This window comes from Hevea brasiliensis, chromosome 15 (assembly GCF_030052815.1).
Source record: "Hevea brasiliensis isolate MT/VB/25A 57/8 chromosome 15, ASM3005281v1, whole genome shotgun sequence".
NCBI lineage: Eukaryota > Viridiplantae > Streptophyta > Magnoliopsida > Malpighiales > Euphorbiaceae > Hevea > Hevea brasiliensis.
The window spans coordinates 59,861,172-59,878,110 of NC_079507.1; the positions used below are offsets into that span (position 1 = coordinate 59,861,172).

At 33.2% G+C, this 16,939-nt stretch overlaps 1 protein-coding gene across 2 annotated transcripts; it reads left to right on the plus strand.

Annotated features, from left to right (window-relative positions):
* The first annotated feature begins 578 nt into the window (after window positions 1–578).
* LOC110635617 (DEAD-box ATP-dependent RNA helicase 1) lies at window positions 579–13,300 on the plus strand. Of its 2 annotated transcripts, XR_009144164.1 has the most exons (10): window positions 579–773; window positions 999–1,233; window positions 1,811–2,065; window positions 2,752–2,906; window positions 3,203–3,380; window positions 4,094–4,281; window positions 6,245–6,449; window positions 7,340–7,445; window positions 8,023–8,188; window positions 12,815–13,300. XR_009144164.1 is itself a non-coding variant. In XM_021785034.2 (9 exons), exons 1-9 carry the CDS (start codon window positions 613–615, stop codon window positions 8,133–8,135), a joined length of 1,596 nt encoding a protein of 531 aa, XP_021640726.2. In that variant the 5' UTR covers window positions 579–612; the 3' UTR covers window positions 8,136–8,263. The 2 variants fall into 2 exon arrangements, 1 of the variants encoding a protein (XP_021640726.2); XM_021785034.2 differs by lacking the exon at window positions 12,815–13,300 and having other exon boundaries at window positions 8,023–8,263.
* The last annotated feature ends 3,639 nt before the right edge of the window (window positions 13,301–16,939 follow it).

Here is a 16,939-nt window from a genome sequence, read left to right on the forward strand (position 1 = left end):
AGGTTAATCTTGTTATAGATATATTTTATAAATGTATTATTTAGCCATTATTTATTTATATTTATTTTTGTAATATTTATAATTATCTTGTAATCAATTCATATATACAAGTAGACCTAAAACCTCTTAAAGAGCTACAGAGGATTTTATCAATTCTCAAATTTAAAGGAAATTTATCATTTTAAAATTAAAAAAGTATCTTTTTCTTTTGTGTTTCATATATACTTAGAAAACCACTTTAAGTAATTAACACACACATAACTCTTCATTTAGCATATATATATTAAATATTAGCATTACTATATCATAAAATAAATATATTTTGAAAATAGTTTTAATTCGAGAAATGAATGTTAAATTCAAAGATTCTGTTACTACAAGAAAATGCATACACAAAATTGTGAAGCTCTCTGTGAGTTTCGTGAAGTGAATTATTGTAGAACAGCATTTTCCTAAATTTAATTTTGGGAATATAAATTTATAAATACATTTCTTAATTATAAAAAAAAAAAAAAAAATCCAAACCCAATCTACACAATGAAAGTGTTGAATTGGGCCTGAGCCCGCATTATTCATTGGTTGATATGTCTTGTCCCTGTAAACCCCTGCCTAATGTCTTCCCTAGGGTTTATGGTGCATTTGGAGAGAGAGGGGGAAATGGAGGAATCAACAGCAAAGAAGAGTGTACCAGTTTTGCCATGGATGAGGAGCCCGGTTGACATTACTCAATTCGAAGATTGCCCTTTTGATCTCATCCCTTGCCTTGATCCCAGGTATCCCCTTCACTATTATGTCATTATTCATTGCTGTTCAATTTAGAATTCTATGATTTCTGATACATTTGAGATTTTCGTTTGACCTCTGCTGTTCTCAGGTTCTGTTCTGGGTTTTGGACTTTTGGTTGATATGTATTTTAAACATTATCATTGTGAAAAAAATGGAGATGAGAATGAGGTGGATAGAGCTTTACTTATATGTGGTTAATTATTTTACCTTAGGTTGAAGGTGGCCTTGCAGAAGTTGGGTTTCTCATCACTCTTGCCAGTGCAAATTGCAGTTTGGCAAGAAACAATTGGACCTGGCGCTTTTGAGCGGGACCTTTGCATAAATTCGCCAACGGGAAGTGGGAAAACTTTAGCTTATGCTTTGCCAATAGTGCAAAGGCTGTCAACTCGTGCAATCAAATGTCTTCGTGCTTTGATTGTTTTGCCCACACGTGATTTAGCAGTGCAGGTAAAACACCTCCTGATCTCTACTGTTTCTTAGCATTTTCTACTCAAGTTTGTGTTCATGCTGATATAATATGATTTCTTTTCCCCCATTTTTGTTGGTATCAATCTGTTATGGTTAAATAATTCTCTATTATTCATTATGAGTGAGATGAATTATCATTTAAATTGATGATAATTGTCCAGTATCCTAGTCCACAAAGTTATTACTGCATTTAGAAACTCCACACCACCCCAAACCACACACCCCCCACCCCCACAACAACCCCACCCCCACAACAACCCCAACCCCCCCACCCCCCCCACCCCCCCCTCCCCCCCCTGCCGGGGGCCAACAAAACCGCAATGTTCCTTTTTCCTTTTTTTTTTTCTGAGAAATCATCTTCAGGTTGCACACCATAATGGACTTGAAAAATGTCTGTATTATTGGTCGATTATGATTTTATTCCTCTATTGCAATTGTTTCCTTCTCCATCTCCCCATCATTTTTGAAGTATTTTCTCATCAGATAGAAGTAATTCAGTTGCATAATTGTCAGTACACCTCTAAAGAAACCTGCCTGTTTTCTTTATCTGATTCAGGTTAAAGAAGTTTTTGCTGCAATTGCACCTGCGGTGGGCTTATCTGTTGGTTTGGCTGTAGGGCAATCTTCAATTTCTCATGAAATTTCAGAGCTTATTAAGAGACCTAAGTTTGAGGCTGGCATTTGTTATGACCGGGAATATCTTATGCAAGGGTTTGAGAGTTCAGTGGATATATTGGTGGCAACTCCAGGACGGCTTATGGATCATATCACCACCACCAAGGGATTTACACTTGAGCATCTCTGTTATCTTGTAAGCCACAGGATGTGCTAGACATATGCATCTTTAAAAGCTGAACTCTAATGTATTTTGTGCTTGCGCTGAATTTATATGATTAAATTTTGGTGGTTTCATTTTATATACAAGGTGTTCGTTGTTTATTTATGGATTTTAGATTTGTTTTAAATGTGGTTTATATAGTAGTTAAAAACATGATTCTGAGGGGAATTTCCTTGTGTTTTTATCTACACTTTGAATTGGACCCAGTACACAAAGCTACTTTCTACATAAATATGAGCTTCAGTTGTGTTGTTTATAAGCTAATGTTTGCATGGATAGTAATTTGATTAGTGATTATGAGTTGTCAAAGATCTTGTGTGCATTTCTTTGGTTTATGGTTTTCAACTTATTCAATGATGCAGGCTTCCATTGATTTCCAGCAGTTTTGTTCATGGTTATTGAACACCACTATTTCTTTAATATGTGGCGTTTTTGTTATTTTTATTGATTATTGACACCAAATTCTGAAAACTGTTTGTGTTTCTTCATCATGATTAACTGCAAGACAGCTTCTTTGGAAAAATAAATTTAACCGTTCAAATGACATCTTTGCTTGTACATTGCAAGGGCCAAAGGCTTTTTTTTTTTTTTTAAACAAACTTCTAGATGTAGTTGTTTATTTTGCAGTAAAACACGTGCTGATAATTAAGCTATTTTAGGTGGTTGATGAAACAGATCGCATGCTTAGGGAGGAATACCAATCTTGGCTTCCTACTGTGCTCAAAATGACTCGTTATCACGATGAAAGTATCATGCCTCATGTTAATAGTTTTTTTCCTTATGTTTTTGGTCCTTTGAAAACCATAAGGAGATGGTGAGTTCTATATCTGTTATTTCTTCATAATATCTGCTTTCTCCAGCTTTCGCTACAAGCATGGTTTGATGCACCATTCTACAGAATGTATATTTTTATATTTTGGCCAATATAGTCATTACTGGGAGCTGCTGATGCTTGAAAGATGCTATGATTATTTTTGGGGTTGTTAGCATTGATTAAATTCCTTCATTGGATTCACACTACTGTTAAGTTTTCTCTGTATTATTATTGTGCCAAAAGATAGATAAGAAATTTTATCTTATCTTGTAATTGTTGTTTCCAATTTGTTGCAGTGGTGTTGAAAGGGGTTTTAAGGGCAAATGCTACCCAAGACTTGTTAAGATGGTTTTGTCAGCCACATTAACCCGAGATCCAAGCAAGCTTGCTCAACTTGATCTTCATCACCCTTTGTTCTTGACAAGTGGGAAAAGGCGTTATCAGCTCCCTGAAAAGTTGGAATCCTACAGAGTGGTATATTTTGCGACAGTATTTATAAGCATGCTCAGTCTATGACTGCTAGTCATTCCATTTTAAACTCTTACAGCTATTGACAGCGGGCACTCTATTGCATTTTACCTTATTCTTGGTCTGGAATACGAAAAGAAACGGATAATAAAATTTGGAGCAGTTTTACTTTACGCATCAAATTTTAACTGATAATAATTCAAGGAAGTTTGCTGATAATTTATGCATGAGTTAGTAATTATTTTAATGTAAAAATGGGAAGTTGCCTTTTCATTTCTATGCGTCTTTTGCCATGAACATGGATAGAGCTAACAAACGACCTGTATGAGATTGAGTATTGGAATAAGTTTGAAAATTTTAAGATGCAGTGTGGATTTTGAGCAAGTAGGAGTGTTATGATATTAAATTTTGATTTCCTATTAAGTTCTATATAATATTCATATGATACTTTTTTTTTATTTTTTATTATTATTTTTTTTTTATCTCTGGTTTAAATCTATAACGATGTTGAGTGTTGACAATGATTAAAAAGATTAACATGTTCCGAATTTAGATGCTGGCTGTTAAATTCATAGATTAACATAATTCATTACCTTTGTCTGGAGCTTCACAGTTTTATATGGAGTGAAGCTATTTTGCCATTAGGAATGTTGAAAAGAAAAGTGTTTTTCTATTCAAGTGCGCTCCAATGCAAACTCATTTCTATATTTTTCATGCAGATTTGCGAGTCCAAGCTGAAGCCTCTGTACCTGGTTGCTCTTCTACAAAATTTAGGAGGGGAGAAGTGCATTGTTTTCACATCATCAGTGGAGTCGACACATCGGCTTTGCACCTTACTGAACTTTTTTGGTGATTTGAAAGTCAAGATCAAGGAATATTCAGGTCTTCAACGTCAATCTGTTAGAAGGTAATTTTTCTGCTGTGAAGTTTATAATGGTGCGATCTAAGAAACCAATGTCCTTGCTGTAGGAGAGACAAATAAGCAAATTCTCCACTGAATAAGTCCCTTTTTGACTGTATTTGGGACATCATGTTAAAATGAAATAGAATGTAGTTTCCTTGGGGGCTAATTACTGCAATGATGCTTCATTATCAGAGCACCAACCGTTATAGAGTTTAACACTTGTTTGTTTGTAGTTCCACCCGATGGAATATTAATTGAAGTGTGGAAGTGTTTGGGAGATATGGGAGTGGCATGGTTAACTAAATTATTTAATTCTAAACTCAAAGAAAATGCCTGATGAATGGAGGAGGAGTATTTTAGTACCTATTTTTAAAAATAAGTGAGACATACAGAGTTGCTCAAATATAGGGGAATTAAACTCATGGCCATACTATGAAGTTGTGGAAGAGAGTTGTAGCGCATCGACGACGTCATGATACTTCTATTTCTCTCAATCAATTTGGCTTCATGCCCAGTCGTTCAACTATGGAAGCGATATTTTTCATTAGAAGCTTGATGGAGGAATATAGAGATGTGAAGAAAGATCTACACATGATTTTTATTGATTTGGAGAAGGCTTATGATAGTGTTCCAAGAGATATTTTATGGAGTGTGTTAAAACAAAAGATGGTATCTATTAGGTACATACAAGTGTTGAAAGATATGTATGAAGGAGCAAGTACTATTGTGCGTACAGTGGGAGGGAACACAAGAGATTTTCCGATCTCAATTGGATTACATTAAGGATCAGCTATAAGCCTTTACCTTTTTACATTAGTTTTAGATGAATTGACGAAACATATACAAGAGAGTATTCCTTGGTGCATGATGTTTGCGGATGATATTGTTCTGATAGATGAGACACGAAAAGGAGTCAATAGAAAGTTAGAACTTTGGAGAAGTACTTTAGAGTCAAAGAGTTTTAAGTTAAGTAGAACGAAGAAAGAATACATGCATTGCAAGTTTAGTGAAGGCCAAACTGGTGATAGAGAAGGAGTTAGTTTGGATGGAGTGGTACTATCCCAAAGTAATCACTTTAAATATCTCGGCTCAGTCCTTCAAATAGATGGGGGATGTGAGGAGGATGTTAGTCATAGGATTAAAGCCGGATGGTTGAAGTGGAGACGTGCCACGGAAGTTTTATGTGATCGCAAGATTCCAATAAGTTGAAAGAAAAATTTTACCGTACAGCCATACGACCCGCTATGTTATATGGTAGTGAGTCTGCACTGAAGGAGTCATATGCATCTAAGATAAGAGTTACAGAGTTGAGAATGTTAAGATAGATGAGTGGCCATACTAGACTAGATAAAGTCCGTAATGAGAGTATTAGAGAAAAGGTAGGGGTGGTGCCAATTGAGAATAAGTTGAGAGAATGGAGATTGAGGTGGTTTGGTCATGTGAAGCGTAGATATATGGAGGCTCCAGTTAGACAAGTAGAGCACATTAGGTTAGAGGATAGAAAGAAAAAAATGGGTAGACCTAAATTGACTTGGATGAGAGTAGTACAACGTGACCTAGAAGCATTACACATTTCTGAGAATTTAATCTAAAATCTTTTAGAGTGGAGAAAGCGAATCCATATAGCCGACCCAAATTTTTGGGATAAAGGTTGAGTTGAGTTGAGTTGAGTTGAGTTGAGTTGAGTTGTTTATAGTTCCAAATTCAATCCTGATTCAACATTTTACAAAATCTTCTTAATCTAGGGAGTTTTATGTAGGAGATTTAGGTGAATATCATTATCATATAAGCATTTTATGGAGAGCATCTTTTTTCTTTTTTGATACCCATGCTAATTAACAGCATTAATATCATACCCTATGCTAATTATTTGTAAAGATGATGGGAAAGAATAATAATAATGTTTATGGGGCTATATCTAAATTATTTAACAAATTGAAGTGTAATACAAGTGAACATACTGCAGCAAGACATTGAAGGTCTTCCGGGAAGGAGAGATTCAAGTACTCGTTTCCTCTGATGCAATGACTCGTGGAATGGATGTTGAAGGGGTGAGAAATGTCATTAACTATGATAGGCCTCCATTCATAAAGACATATATTCATCGAGCTGGTCGGACAGCTAGAGCAGGCCAGGCTGGGCGTTGTTTCACACTGTTGCATAGAGATGAGGTATGATATTCATGTTGATTGTTCCATACTTGGCAAGTATTACTTTAAATTTATATGCCAATGAGGTTAGTTGGATCCAAATTAGGTGTTTTCCTGGACCTAAATTATATAATGGAATTACCCAACTCCCCCCTTCTTTTTCCTGGCTAATCCAAAAGAGAAGCTCAAGCTTGATCTCCTTCCTCTGGACCTTGTTGAGACTGCTAATGGCGTGGTATCTTTCATTCAAGTCATTTGATGTCAATTGCACTGTTATAAAAGGGTTCATTCTTTATGTGTAAAGCTGGTTTAAAACTAAGATCCTATCTCAAGGACAATCTGTAGAGAAGGTTTCACAATCTAATATGTGCAATGAGCGAGCATCACTCAGTCAAATACTGAGTGAGCTGGATTCTGCCCAGGTAATAGCCAGTGCGAGTTTTACTGATAACTGAACCCTGTAATTTGAAGTGGGACTGGCCACCTGAGTTCAGATGAATCGTTTCAGTAGAGTTTGACATGGGCTTTTTTTGCCCATTCTCAAATTTATTGTCAGACTGCTCAGATCTTCACTGAGGGACCTACAAGTGCTCAATCATCAATTGGCAACTGGATCCATTGTGACGCAATTGAGCATGTGAATACTCATAGATTTAAATGATTATTGAATAATTTTAAATGCTTTTTTTCCGTTATTAGATTCCAGTAGTTTATAGATAGATGGGCTTGGCTCACTAGCTGGGCTCCTGTACAATTTCCTTAATTGTTTTATTTCTGATATTTTCAAATGGAAGCATATAGCAAAAGAAAGATTGAGCAAATAAGGTTCAATATTGAAAATAATCCTTATATCCTCAATTGGTTGTCATTTCATTTATAACATGTTATGTCAACAATTTTACTTGTTACAGGTAAAGCGTTTCAGGAAACTGTTACAGAAGGTTGACAATGATTCTTGTCCTGTTTACACTGTCCCTTCCAGTTCTGTGGAGTCTCTTCATTCTATTTATGTGTCTGGTAATTTCCTGGATTTCTTTCCTATAGATGAACTCATAAATGCATTGATAAATACTATCTTTGGTTTTTGGGTTGGGTTGCAAGTACATTGGTAAATATATACTGTGGATATGCTTATCTAGACAACAGACTCGATTAAATTTGAATTTTGATATTTTTAAACTTTTTTCCACATCATTTGCTGCGCTTTTCCTGATTGAGTTTATTCTTTTTGGTTTCTTTGGGGATGGGCCTGGATATTGAACCCAAGGCCTGCACATATGAGTAAATATTGGAGTACCAATCAAGCTACCCCCTACTGGTTTAATGGCTTTTGTTATGAATACCAAATAATGATATGGCTCTTAATTTCTTTATATCTTCTGTGATTCCCATCCGCATATAAGGTTATATCCTGAAAGGAAGAGGTTATAGTGTGATACATGTTGAAAAAGATCTTTATAATGATGTTGTTTTAAAAAGTCCATTGCGTCTTGTATGGATTAGAAAACCATGTAAAAGGTTTTCTGAGTCTTAAGTTGAATGTCATGTCATGTACCAAGAACTCTGAGCCTTTCATTCCTTTTTTATGTGTCAGCACTGGAGAAACTGAAAGAGACGGTTGAATCAGAAACATCCAGGAAGCACAAAATTGGTTTCAAATCTTCAAGGACAGGCAGAGGAAAGGAGAAAAACTCAGCCAAGGAATAGCTTTATCAATCAAGCAGCCTCCTTTGTGTCAGACAGTCTTTGTGTGTACACAGGTTAGTTTTAAGTGTACAGAAAATTAAAAAAACTACAAACTTATTCTTCTAATATGAAAATTCATTTCAACAAAATTCAATTGTATAATTCCAATTTTTTACTATAGCCATTTTTATTTTAGTTCATTATTTTCTCCATGATCAGAAAATAATGATCCGCTGCATCCGGAGAAATTCTAGATTTGTGCATAAACACAAGTAATCTGCGTGTCTTCTTGAGAGTTATGTGATTTTATGAATACTGTAGCACAGAGTATTTAGGAGAATTGTAGAACGTCCTAAGACCAAGAGTGTATGCAGAAAAAGTGTCGCCAATACTGAAAACATACCACACAAGTAGATCAATTGTCAGTTTAACAGTGTTTCGAATAGTTATGAAGACTAGCTGCCATTGAAAAACTAGATATCCATTTTCTTGTTTTTAAAATGAGAATTCATTTTTTCAATTTTTTTTTTATAAATTTATAATTTTAAAGTGGAAAAAAAAAGCGTGTAAGGAAATCACAAAGCTGGTAGCATAGCCTACCTATTACCGTCAATTATCTTCAGTCGTCACCCGACACTGGAGTGGTAGCCGACTGGCCGATAGTAGGCAACAATTAAAAAAAAAAAAAACCTATATTTAAAAATGTATTTCACAAGCAAATTTTTGCCAAACAAATGGACCTTAAATCTATGAAAATATGAAAAGGGCAATTATGGAAAGTGGTGATTTCTAGTTATGGTAGAAGATGCAGAAAGATGATGACGGCCATGGTTCAGTGGCAATGGGCTGACACTGTTAGCGAGGGTAGCATGCTAGTAACGGCAGTGCTAATCATCGAAGGCGGTATGGTGGTGGATGCAATTTTTTTTTTTTTAAACATTGAAAAACTAAACTAATTAAGACAATTTGGAAGCTCAGAAAAGTAGAGCAAATGCATTAAAAAAAAAGTCACAAACTGCTAGTTGAAATGCTTAGCATCATCCAATGACTAGTTTACCTGGTAGCAGAAGCATTGGTCATTTAACTGGGTAGACGCAAAAACCAAATTATTTCAATACTTAAACTAGCTTCGTGATTATTACTGAATTTTCTCCTATGTACAACTTTGAGATTACAATAGACTCATCTGTCATTCTGTTGCATGATATAAGCAACTCTTGGTCACCAAAACCAATTCCCCCTCCACTCCCTCAACTGAAAAACAACAAAAGGGAGATAACTAAAGACCCTAAATAATAATAATAATAATAATAATAATAATAAACACTAACATCAACTCTTCAACAAGTTACAAGGAAGTCAAAGACAGTTCTCACTTCTCAGGTTTCAAAGATTGAAAAAGATCTTTAAAGTACTTGGAGTCAGCGGCTGCCACTGCAGCCATAGCAGCACTAGTGGTAGCAGAAGTCGGTGACATAGGAGAAGCAAAAGAATTGCTGGGGCTAACATCTCTGTGGTCTTCGTTAATTGTATCCAACACCTTTGATCTTCTGTGACTTATGACACTAATGTATTGTGGTGGTGCAACTTCTATAATGAACTTTGCTATGCGTGAATTAGCCATTTCTTTCAAGTATTTCAAAGGGTTAAGAGCTTAGAATTTAGAAAGAGGAAAAACTGAAAGATAAGAACCCAGTGGGAAAAGGGTTTGCGGAGGAAAGGCTTGGTTTGGGATGGGCATGAACTTAAGATGTGGGTAAGATTTATGGGGACATGTTTAGGCTTAAAATTGAGCTACTGGTCCTAATGAAAAGAGGCTAATTGAAATTGGTCATTTTCAGTTAGGGCCGCCACCCCCTTTTGATATTAATTGCAGAGGCTTGACACTTCTATGATAGTTTGTGTAGATAACTCGTGGGTCCTTTTTTCTGGTATGTGTCACACCTTGTGTGGAAAGTGAATTATCTCAAGGGATGTTTTTTAGTTGTGATCAATAGCTTCCAATTTTGCACTTTTCCTGGCTTAAGCAGGAGCAGCTGGTTGCTTGCCATCTGTCTATTGATTTCTTAAGATAGAAATGAGAATACTTTTTAACTTTCTAATTACTTGCCTGGGAGACACGGTTCTTAAATGAGTCTTGATTTGAACCGTGATCCTAACTAGAAGTTTCTTCTTAAACTTTCCTGCCTCTTCAGGGAAGGAAGGGTCATATTTGGCTGGCTTAAATTCTGTATTCATGCATTGGTTGAAGAAATATTCACCATAACTTGTCATCATTTTGTATTAAGCTCCACTTAAATTCAATTAATTCTAAATTAATTGAGATCAATTATATGAATCCAATTTCTACATTACACTTGTTTAGGGCTACGTCTTTAGAAAAATCTAAAGCTACTAAATCATTTTCCATTACTTTCTTTTTTGTGAAATTATTTTTTAGTACTTTCTTATTTTTAAGTTTTTTTATTCATTTAGTTCTGATTGAGATATTTAAACTTATAACCTCTCAATTCTGTAAACAAAGTCAATATTACTGAATTAAATTTTATTGATTTCTTCCTCTTTAATATGCTTAACTAAGTTGGATTTGTGCACTGATTAGCAAAGCCATGCATAAATAGAGAGATATAAAACATGTTATAATGTACTGTAGGGATCTGTGTTAACTATTGTTGATTTGGATGTAAGCTGGGATTAAGAGTTAGAAACTGTTTCTGGAAGCAAGAAAAGTAAAAAAAGAAAACATTAATTAAAGGTTAATGCGAATCAATGCTGACAAAAATCAAGGATATAGAATGCCCAAAGTCTTGGATTGATTGATGTTGGCAGTTGAGAGACCAATCAAAAATTTTGAGCTAGTGTTTTATTTTTTACTTATCAAACTAGAATTTGTTTATCGCAATAATGAGAGATTTATTTATTTTTTTTAATTCCTTTTGTTAATGTTGGGCCTGAATTTTCTATAAACTTGCACTGGGTTTAGTTTATTATCAAATAAAGACGACAACAGAGCTTAGATAATACTCTGGCCGGTGGTATTGCTGCGTTTATAAAAACCCTTTTAATCCAATTGTTAATGGCTATATTCTTCCCTCTTCTTTATTCTTCTTCTTCTTCTTTTTTTTTTTTTTTTTTTTTTTTTTTTTTTTTTTAACGGCTATGCACAATTGTATAGTTTTTTTTTATATTCAATAAAGATTTTGAGTAAATTAATTTTCTAAACAAAGATTTCAGTAAAGTTATATGTTTATTTATGTATTTTTTTATTGATTTGACTCTTTATAATTTTAAAAATAATTTTAATATCATTAATCTTAAATTTATTAATTATCTATGTATTATTTTCATAAAAGTTAAAAGTGGTCATATACTGAAATAATTCTTTTTAATATATATATATATATATATAATAATTATTATTATTATCCTAAGAATTTATACTAAATTATTATTTTCCATAATTTTTTTCTATTAAACTTTAACTTGAGTTTAATTTTACTGTCTCTTAACTTTAAAGGTTATTTCATCACTAAATTTAACTTTAATTTGTATCACAAAAGTATTCAAATTTTAATTTAATAACATCAAAGTTTCTTTAACTAAATTTTGTTGGATACATTGGCCATAAACTGATTTGGACATGCCTAGATGGATTAGACATGATAAAAAATAATTCAAGATTTGATATGTTCAAAAATAAAGAAAAAAAATTTAATGAAATGAAAAGGTTATCAATAATGTTTCAATTACAATTAAAAAGATTGTTTTGTCAATATGATATAAGTATTTTCTATTATGTCTAATTCACTTAAGTATGTCCAGATCAATTTAGAACCAGAGTACTCAACAGAATCTAGCCAGAAAAATTTGAGTGGTATTAAATTAAAGTTTTAGTATTATGTGAAACAAATTAAAGTTAAACAACAATCCTGTGTGAATGAAATTAACCCCTTAACTTCGAGACATTTTGGTACTCTTTCACACCTTATGTATTATTTTTACGGTCAGGGCGTTGCTTTGGATTCTGATTTCTTGAATGTAATTGTGGAGTGTGATTCTTCTGCCTCGGTTGGTGCTTTTACCAATGGTTATTTGGGAGTGGGACCTCTGGGTTTAATTATGGATGATATGAGGAGTAGGTCCTCTTGCTTTTCAGCTATTGCTTTTCCAATATGTTAGGCGTGCTGCTAACATGGCCGCTCATCAGTTAGCTAAATTGGCTCTGTGTACTGAACCTGAGTCTTTCTTGATGAAGTACCCTCTTGTATCCTGGCTTTTTTATTGTCAGATTTGCCAGCTTAATATAAATGCCTTTCGCTCTTTTTCTTTTTTTAATTTTTTTAAAAAAGAAAGCAATTAATATAGTGTAAAAAATGAAATGAGACTTGAAATTCCAGTCAATTGGAGTATACTATATATAGAGTGAAATCCTTACCAAAAAGTGTTTGTCTTGTAGCTTCCAGTCGCTACCTGCATTTCATTACACGGCATTCAAATAAGAACTGGGGAAAAGATAATTTAGCACTGAATCGATATTATTAAAAATATATTTAATTTTCATACTTCTTTTTTCATTTTTTTAATTATTGATTCATTGTAGTGCTTTTATTATTCTATTTTATTTTATTTTATTTTTTATTGGTTACAATTTTATCTTATTTTTGTTAATTAAAAGTCTCGAAGGGAAACTATTGGTACAGGAAAATAATATCCTCTTCAACTTCATTGATATTGAGAAACTAGTGGGTAAACTACTGTACAGATGACTGACGGAGGAGGTGTTGAGATGAATTTCTCTTGCAGTGAGTCCAACTTACGTCCACTTTTTCTAAGGACCTACAGAATCACATGGCATGGCTTGAATTTACAAGGGAGATGATAGTGATGCCTCAATGGATACGGATGATGTCCCATTACTCTCAGTCCACTTACCATGCTTCTCTGATATAATTTTCTTTTGCCTCTATTCCATGGCAATAAAAAGGGGTAAAGGCTGAGCAGCCAAGAACAAGGACCACAACTAAAAGTTCCTTTTTCTATTGAGACCTTTCAGTGAACTTTTTCTTTACCAGTTCTTTCGGTTTTAAAATTTCCCACATGGGGCATCAATATACAACTGTCTCTCTATGTTGTTCATATTATGCGACTCTGTTGCATATCAAAGAAGACAATAGGGCGGCAAGAACAGAAAGCAATGTATCCTTGAAAGGGACTAGATGTTTGTATTTGAGTTTTCTTGAAAAAACTAGATGTTTGTATTTGAGTTTTCTTGAAAAAAAATGATAGCAAAAATGCATGAAAGATTTGTGCTTGCCGCTCATAAATCAGAACTCCATGCCTAATTAGGTTCTTTCAACTTAACTGCAAGCTAGGTGATGAAGTAATTTATTAATCTATATCAATCTCTAGTTTGAGAATTTGATGATTGAGAAGATTGATCAATGATGATAATCTTGAACGCTAGCCAAAATGGAATTGATTAGTTTGTGTATGGCAGGCAAATAAAGGCAAGGCACACGCCACCACGTTGACGATTCATATTATGGCAACAAAGGACAGGGGCAACCTTTTTTAGAATCCTATTTTAATTCATCTTTTGTTGTATTGTTTAGGATGTGTTTGGACTCCAGAAATTTGAGGATAAGATATTTTTTCAGTCGAGTTGAGGATGAGATATAGATACGTTGTATATACACACACATTTATACAAAAAGACTAAGAAATTTGAGCAAGTGCTTGCCACTCCTGTATCTATCCTCCAATTTCTCTACCCCACATCAAGGCATAGACTAGAGGAATCTATATACATATATATCCTCCAACAATTTTTTTTTAGTGCAGAACATTAATAACCTGTTTGCTATTGGGATTAAAAGGTTAAAAAGCACTTTTCAAAAAAATAATTATAAAAAGGAACAAAACAGCAAGTAAAGTAACAATGTGGCTGCAAGGTTAGCAGTAGGCAACAATTTTTTTTAGTGCAGAACATTAATAACCTGTTTGCTAATGGGATTAAAATGTTAAAAAGCACTTTTCAAAAAAATAATTATAAAAAGGAACAAAACAGCAAGTAAAGTAACAATGTGGCTACAAGGTTAGCAGTAGGAATACAAAGGAGGCATGGAGAATTGAAGAAGACTTGTTAGGGGAAATGACACCAAAAAGAGTAGCTCCAAATCTTGCATTGAATTCATAAAGCAAAGAAACGTTAACTTTTTCTTTGCAATTGCCATCAACCCTTAATTGGTTAACTTTCTATGGCCCCATTATCTTTATTATTTCGCTAATTTTCTTTTGTTTACTCCACCGCCTCTAGTTGCACTATCACTTCATTCATTGATTTGATTTGCCATTGAATTGGAACCCTAATTCAACCGATACAGAAAGGTCAAAGGTCCAATTTTTCGTGACTAATTTGTCAATATCATTTTCGCTTTAAATGCAGCAATTTGTTTGCAAAGAAAATTAATTAAGGGCACATTTATTTTTTGTTAGCCGCTCTTAATTGCAAAAGCATGTCCCCTCAACAGAATGGATGCGTTGAAGCCTGCCGTAAAAGGCAAAAACTCATTGAAATTTGAGAATCTTTCCATTCAAAATATGAAATCACCAAATTTCAACTTTTTGCATTTATTTACATCATTCTTTTTTTTTCTTTTTGTTCAATTAATTACATCACTCTTTTCAAGAATGGATTATCACTTATAGAGATATTCTTATTCATTTATATTTGATTTATCATAAATAAAAAATATATTATACATAATAAAATTTATGTATAAAATAAATAAATTTTATATATTTATATTTTAAATAATGATAAATTAGTCAACATTTTTATTATAACATTAGAAAAAAATTATCATATTATTAATATTTTTAATTTAATAATATTGAAATTATTTTTAGAATTGTGGATTTTCGAATTAAATTATACAATTTTTTTAATAAACTCTCTATCTATGAATGGCATTATTGTGAATATATGAAAACCTAACGACATTCTAGTTGTTATAACGTCTATATAAATGGGACATAGGATATGGAATATGGGTATGCCCAAGGTCCTGCCTTTCTCCCCCACACCCCTTCACCAAGTCAATATACTTGAATTCTTGATAGCGGAGAGAAGAAATTAATTAACATGGCAAGAATTGGATCACCTCCAGCAACGTACTCACCCTTTATCCACCCAAGTCTTCTCCCACCCACCAAGATTCAATTCCCTAATCGTAATAATACCTCACCCAGAACTCCATTCTCTGCAGTTGCACCATCTCGCTTTATTAGAATCTCTAGGGTTCATATTAGAATAACCTTGGAAACAATTCAAGAAGAAGAAAATGAAGAAGAATGCATGGAGATGGATCAGAGTTTTTCTTCATCAATCTTTTCAACTTGTTTCCTTGAAGGCCAAAAGCCTTTGCCATCTTATTGTCATAACTGGGGGTGTGCTTAGTTAGCTAGCTAGGGAGAGCCACTCCACGCATGCATGTATATTCTCCTAATCTTTATGCTTATGGATTTATAATTTAGGTAACTCTGCCTTATCAAGTAAATTATGTTGAATTATTTTAGGTGTATTAGTGGTTAGTTACTTAAGTTTGTAGGGTAATTTTATTCTTAATTGTTCCAAAAAAATGATGATTTGGTTATAAGGCAGACCCTTATAGATAATATTTGCGTTGTCCCATGTAGGTTTGAGATAAAGTATTTATACTAAATATAAGATTTGAAAAAATCTTTTTCTCTTGAGTTAACTTTTGGGTTAGAGTTAAATTCAGTTTATTTTTCTTAAATTTTAACATGTTATTTACTATAATATGCGTGATTAATTATTTATAGTAGATGCTTAATATATTTGAAATTATGAAGTTAATTTTCTTATTACTTAGAATTAATATATATGGAGTTATAAACTGAATATATATTTCAGATAAATTTTATATATATATATATATATATATATATATATATATATATATATATATATATATATATATAGCTTATTATTAGTGATATTTTATTTCCCTCGGTTACCTCTTGGAGAGGGAACTTGGTCGCGTCACACCAGCGGGACTTAAGTTTGGAGGATCAGGCTTCGGATTGCCAATATAAAAATTATTTATTTATTTATATATTATACCCATTTTAAATGATGATGATATATCAATAAATTTAAAATTTGCTCTCCAATTAAAACTAAATGAATTTTAATTAATAATTAAATTTTAAAAATTAATTAATTTCAATAATTGAATCTAGTCGACTATTAATTAAATAAAATATATATAATTAGTCTTTTAACATGACAAGTGATTATCTAAATCGAGTGAACATGCTATATTTATTGCATGTTACAAAAAAGACAAGAAAATTTTTGACTTGCTTACGTGGCGTCATGCAGGCCATTGACAATGCCATATGCTAACTGGAGAAAACTACTATTTTAATAAAATTTGCTGAGATTATATATGTATAGATAGTGGGGTTGATGATGGAGAGGGACAAGGCAATCCTCACTAGCCATAAGGGGAAGCCTTCTAATTTTTCCTGTGACTTTGATTGTGTAGAGAGAAATAAAATTATCATAATGCGGTGAAGGAGATGAGGTGCTCCTGCCGTTGTAGCAAATAGAAGGAGAACTTGTTCTTGTTTAAAATTGGAGACAATTGTTGAAGGAGAACCTCTAAAGATCCAAGCAAGTACAAGGATGTTGATGCTTGTTCCTGTTTTTATTGTTTCTTCAGGTTCTGTCTTTTTTACGTATACAAGTTAATTCAAAGTATTAGAGGCGTGAATTACTTAGTTATAATTAAATCGAA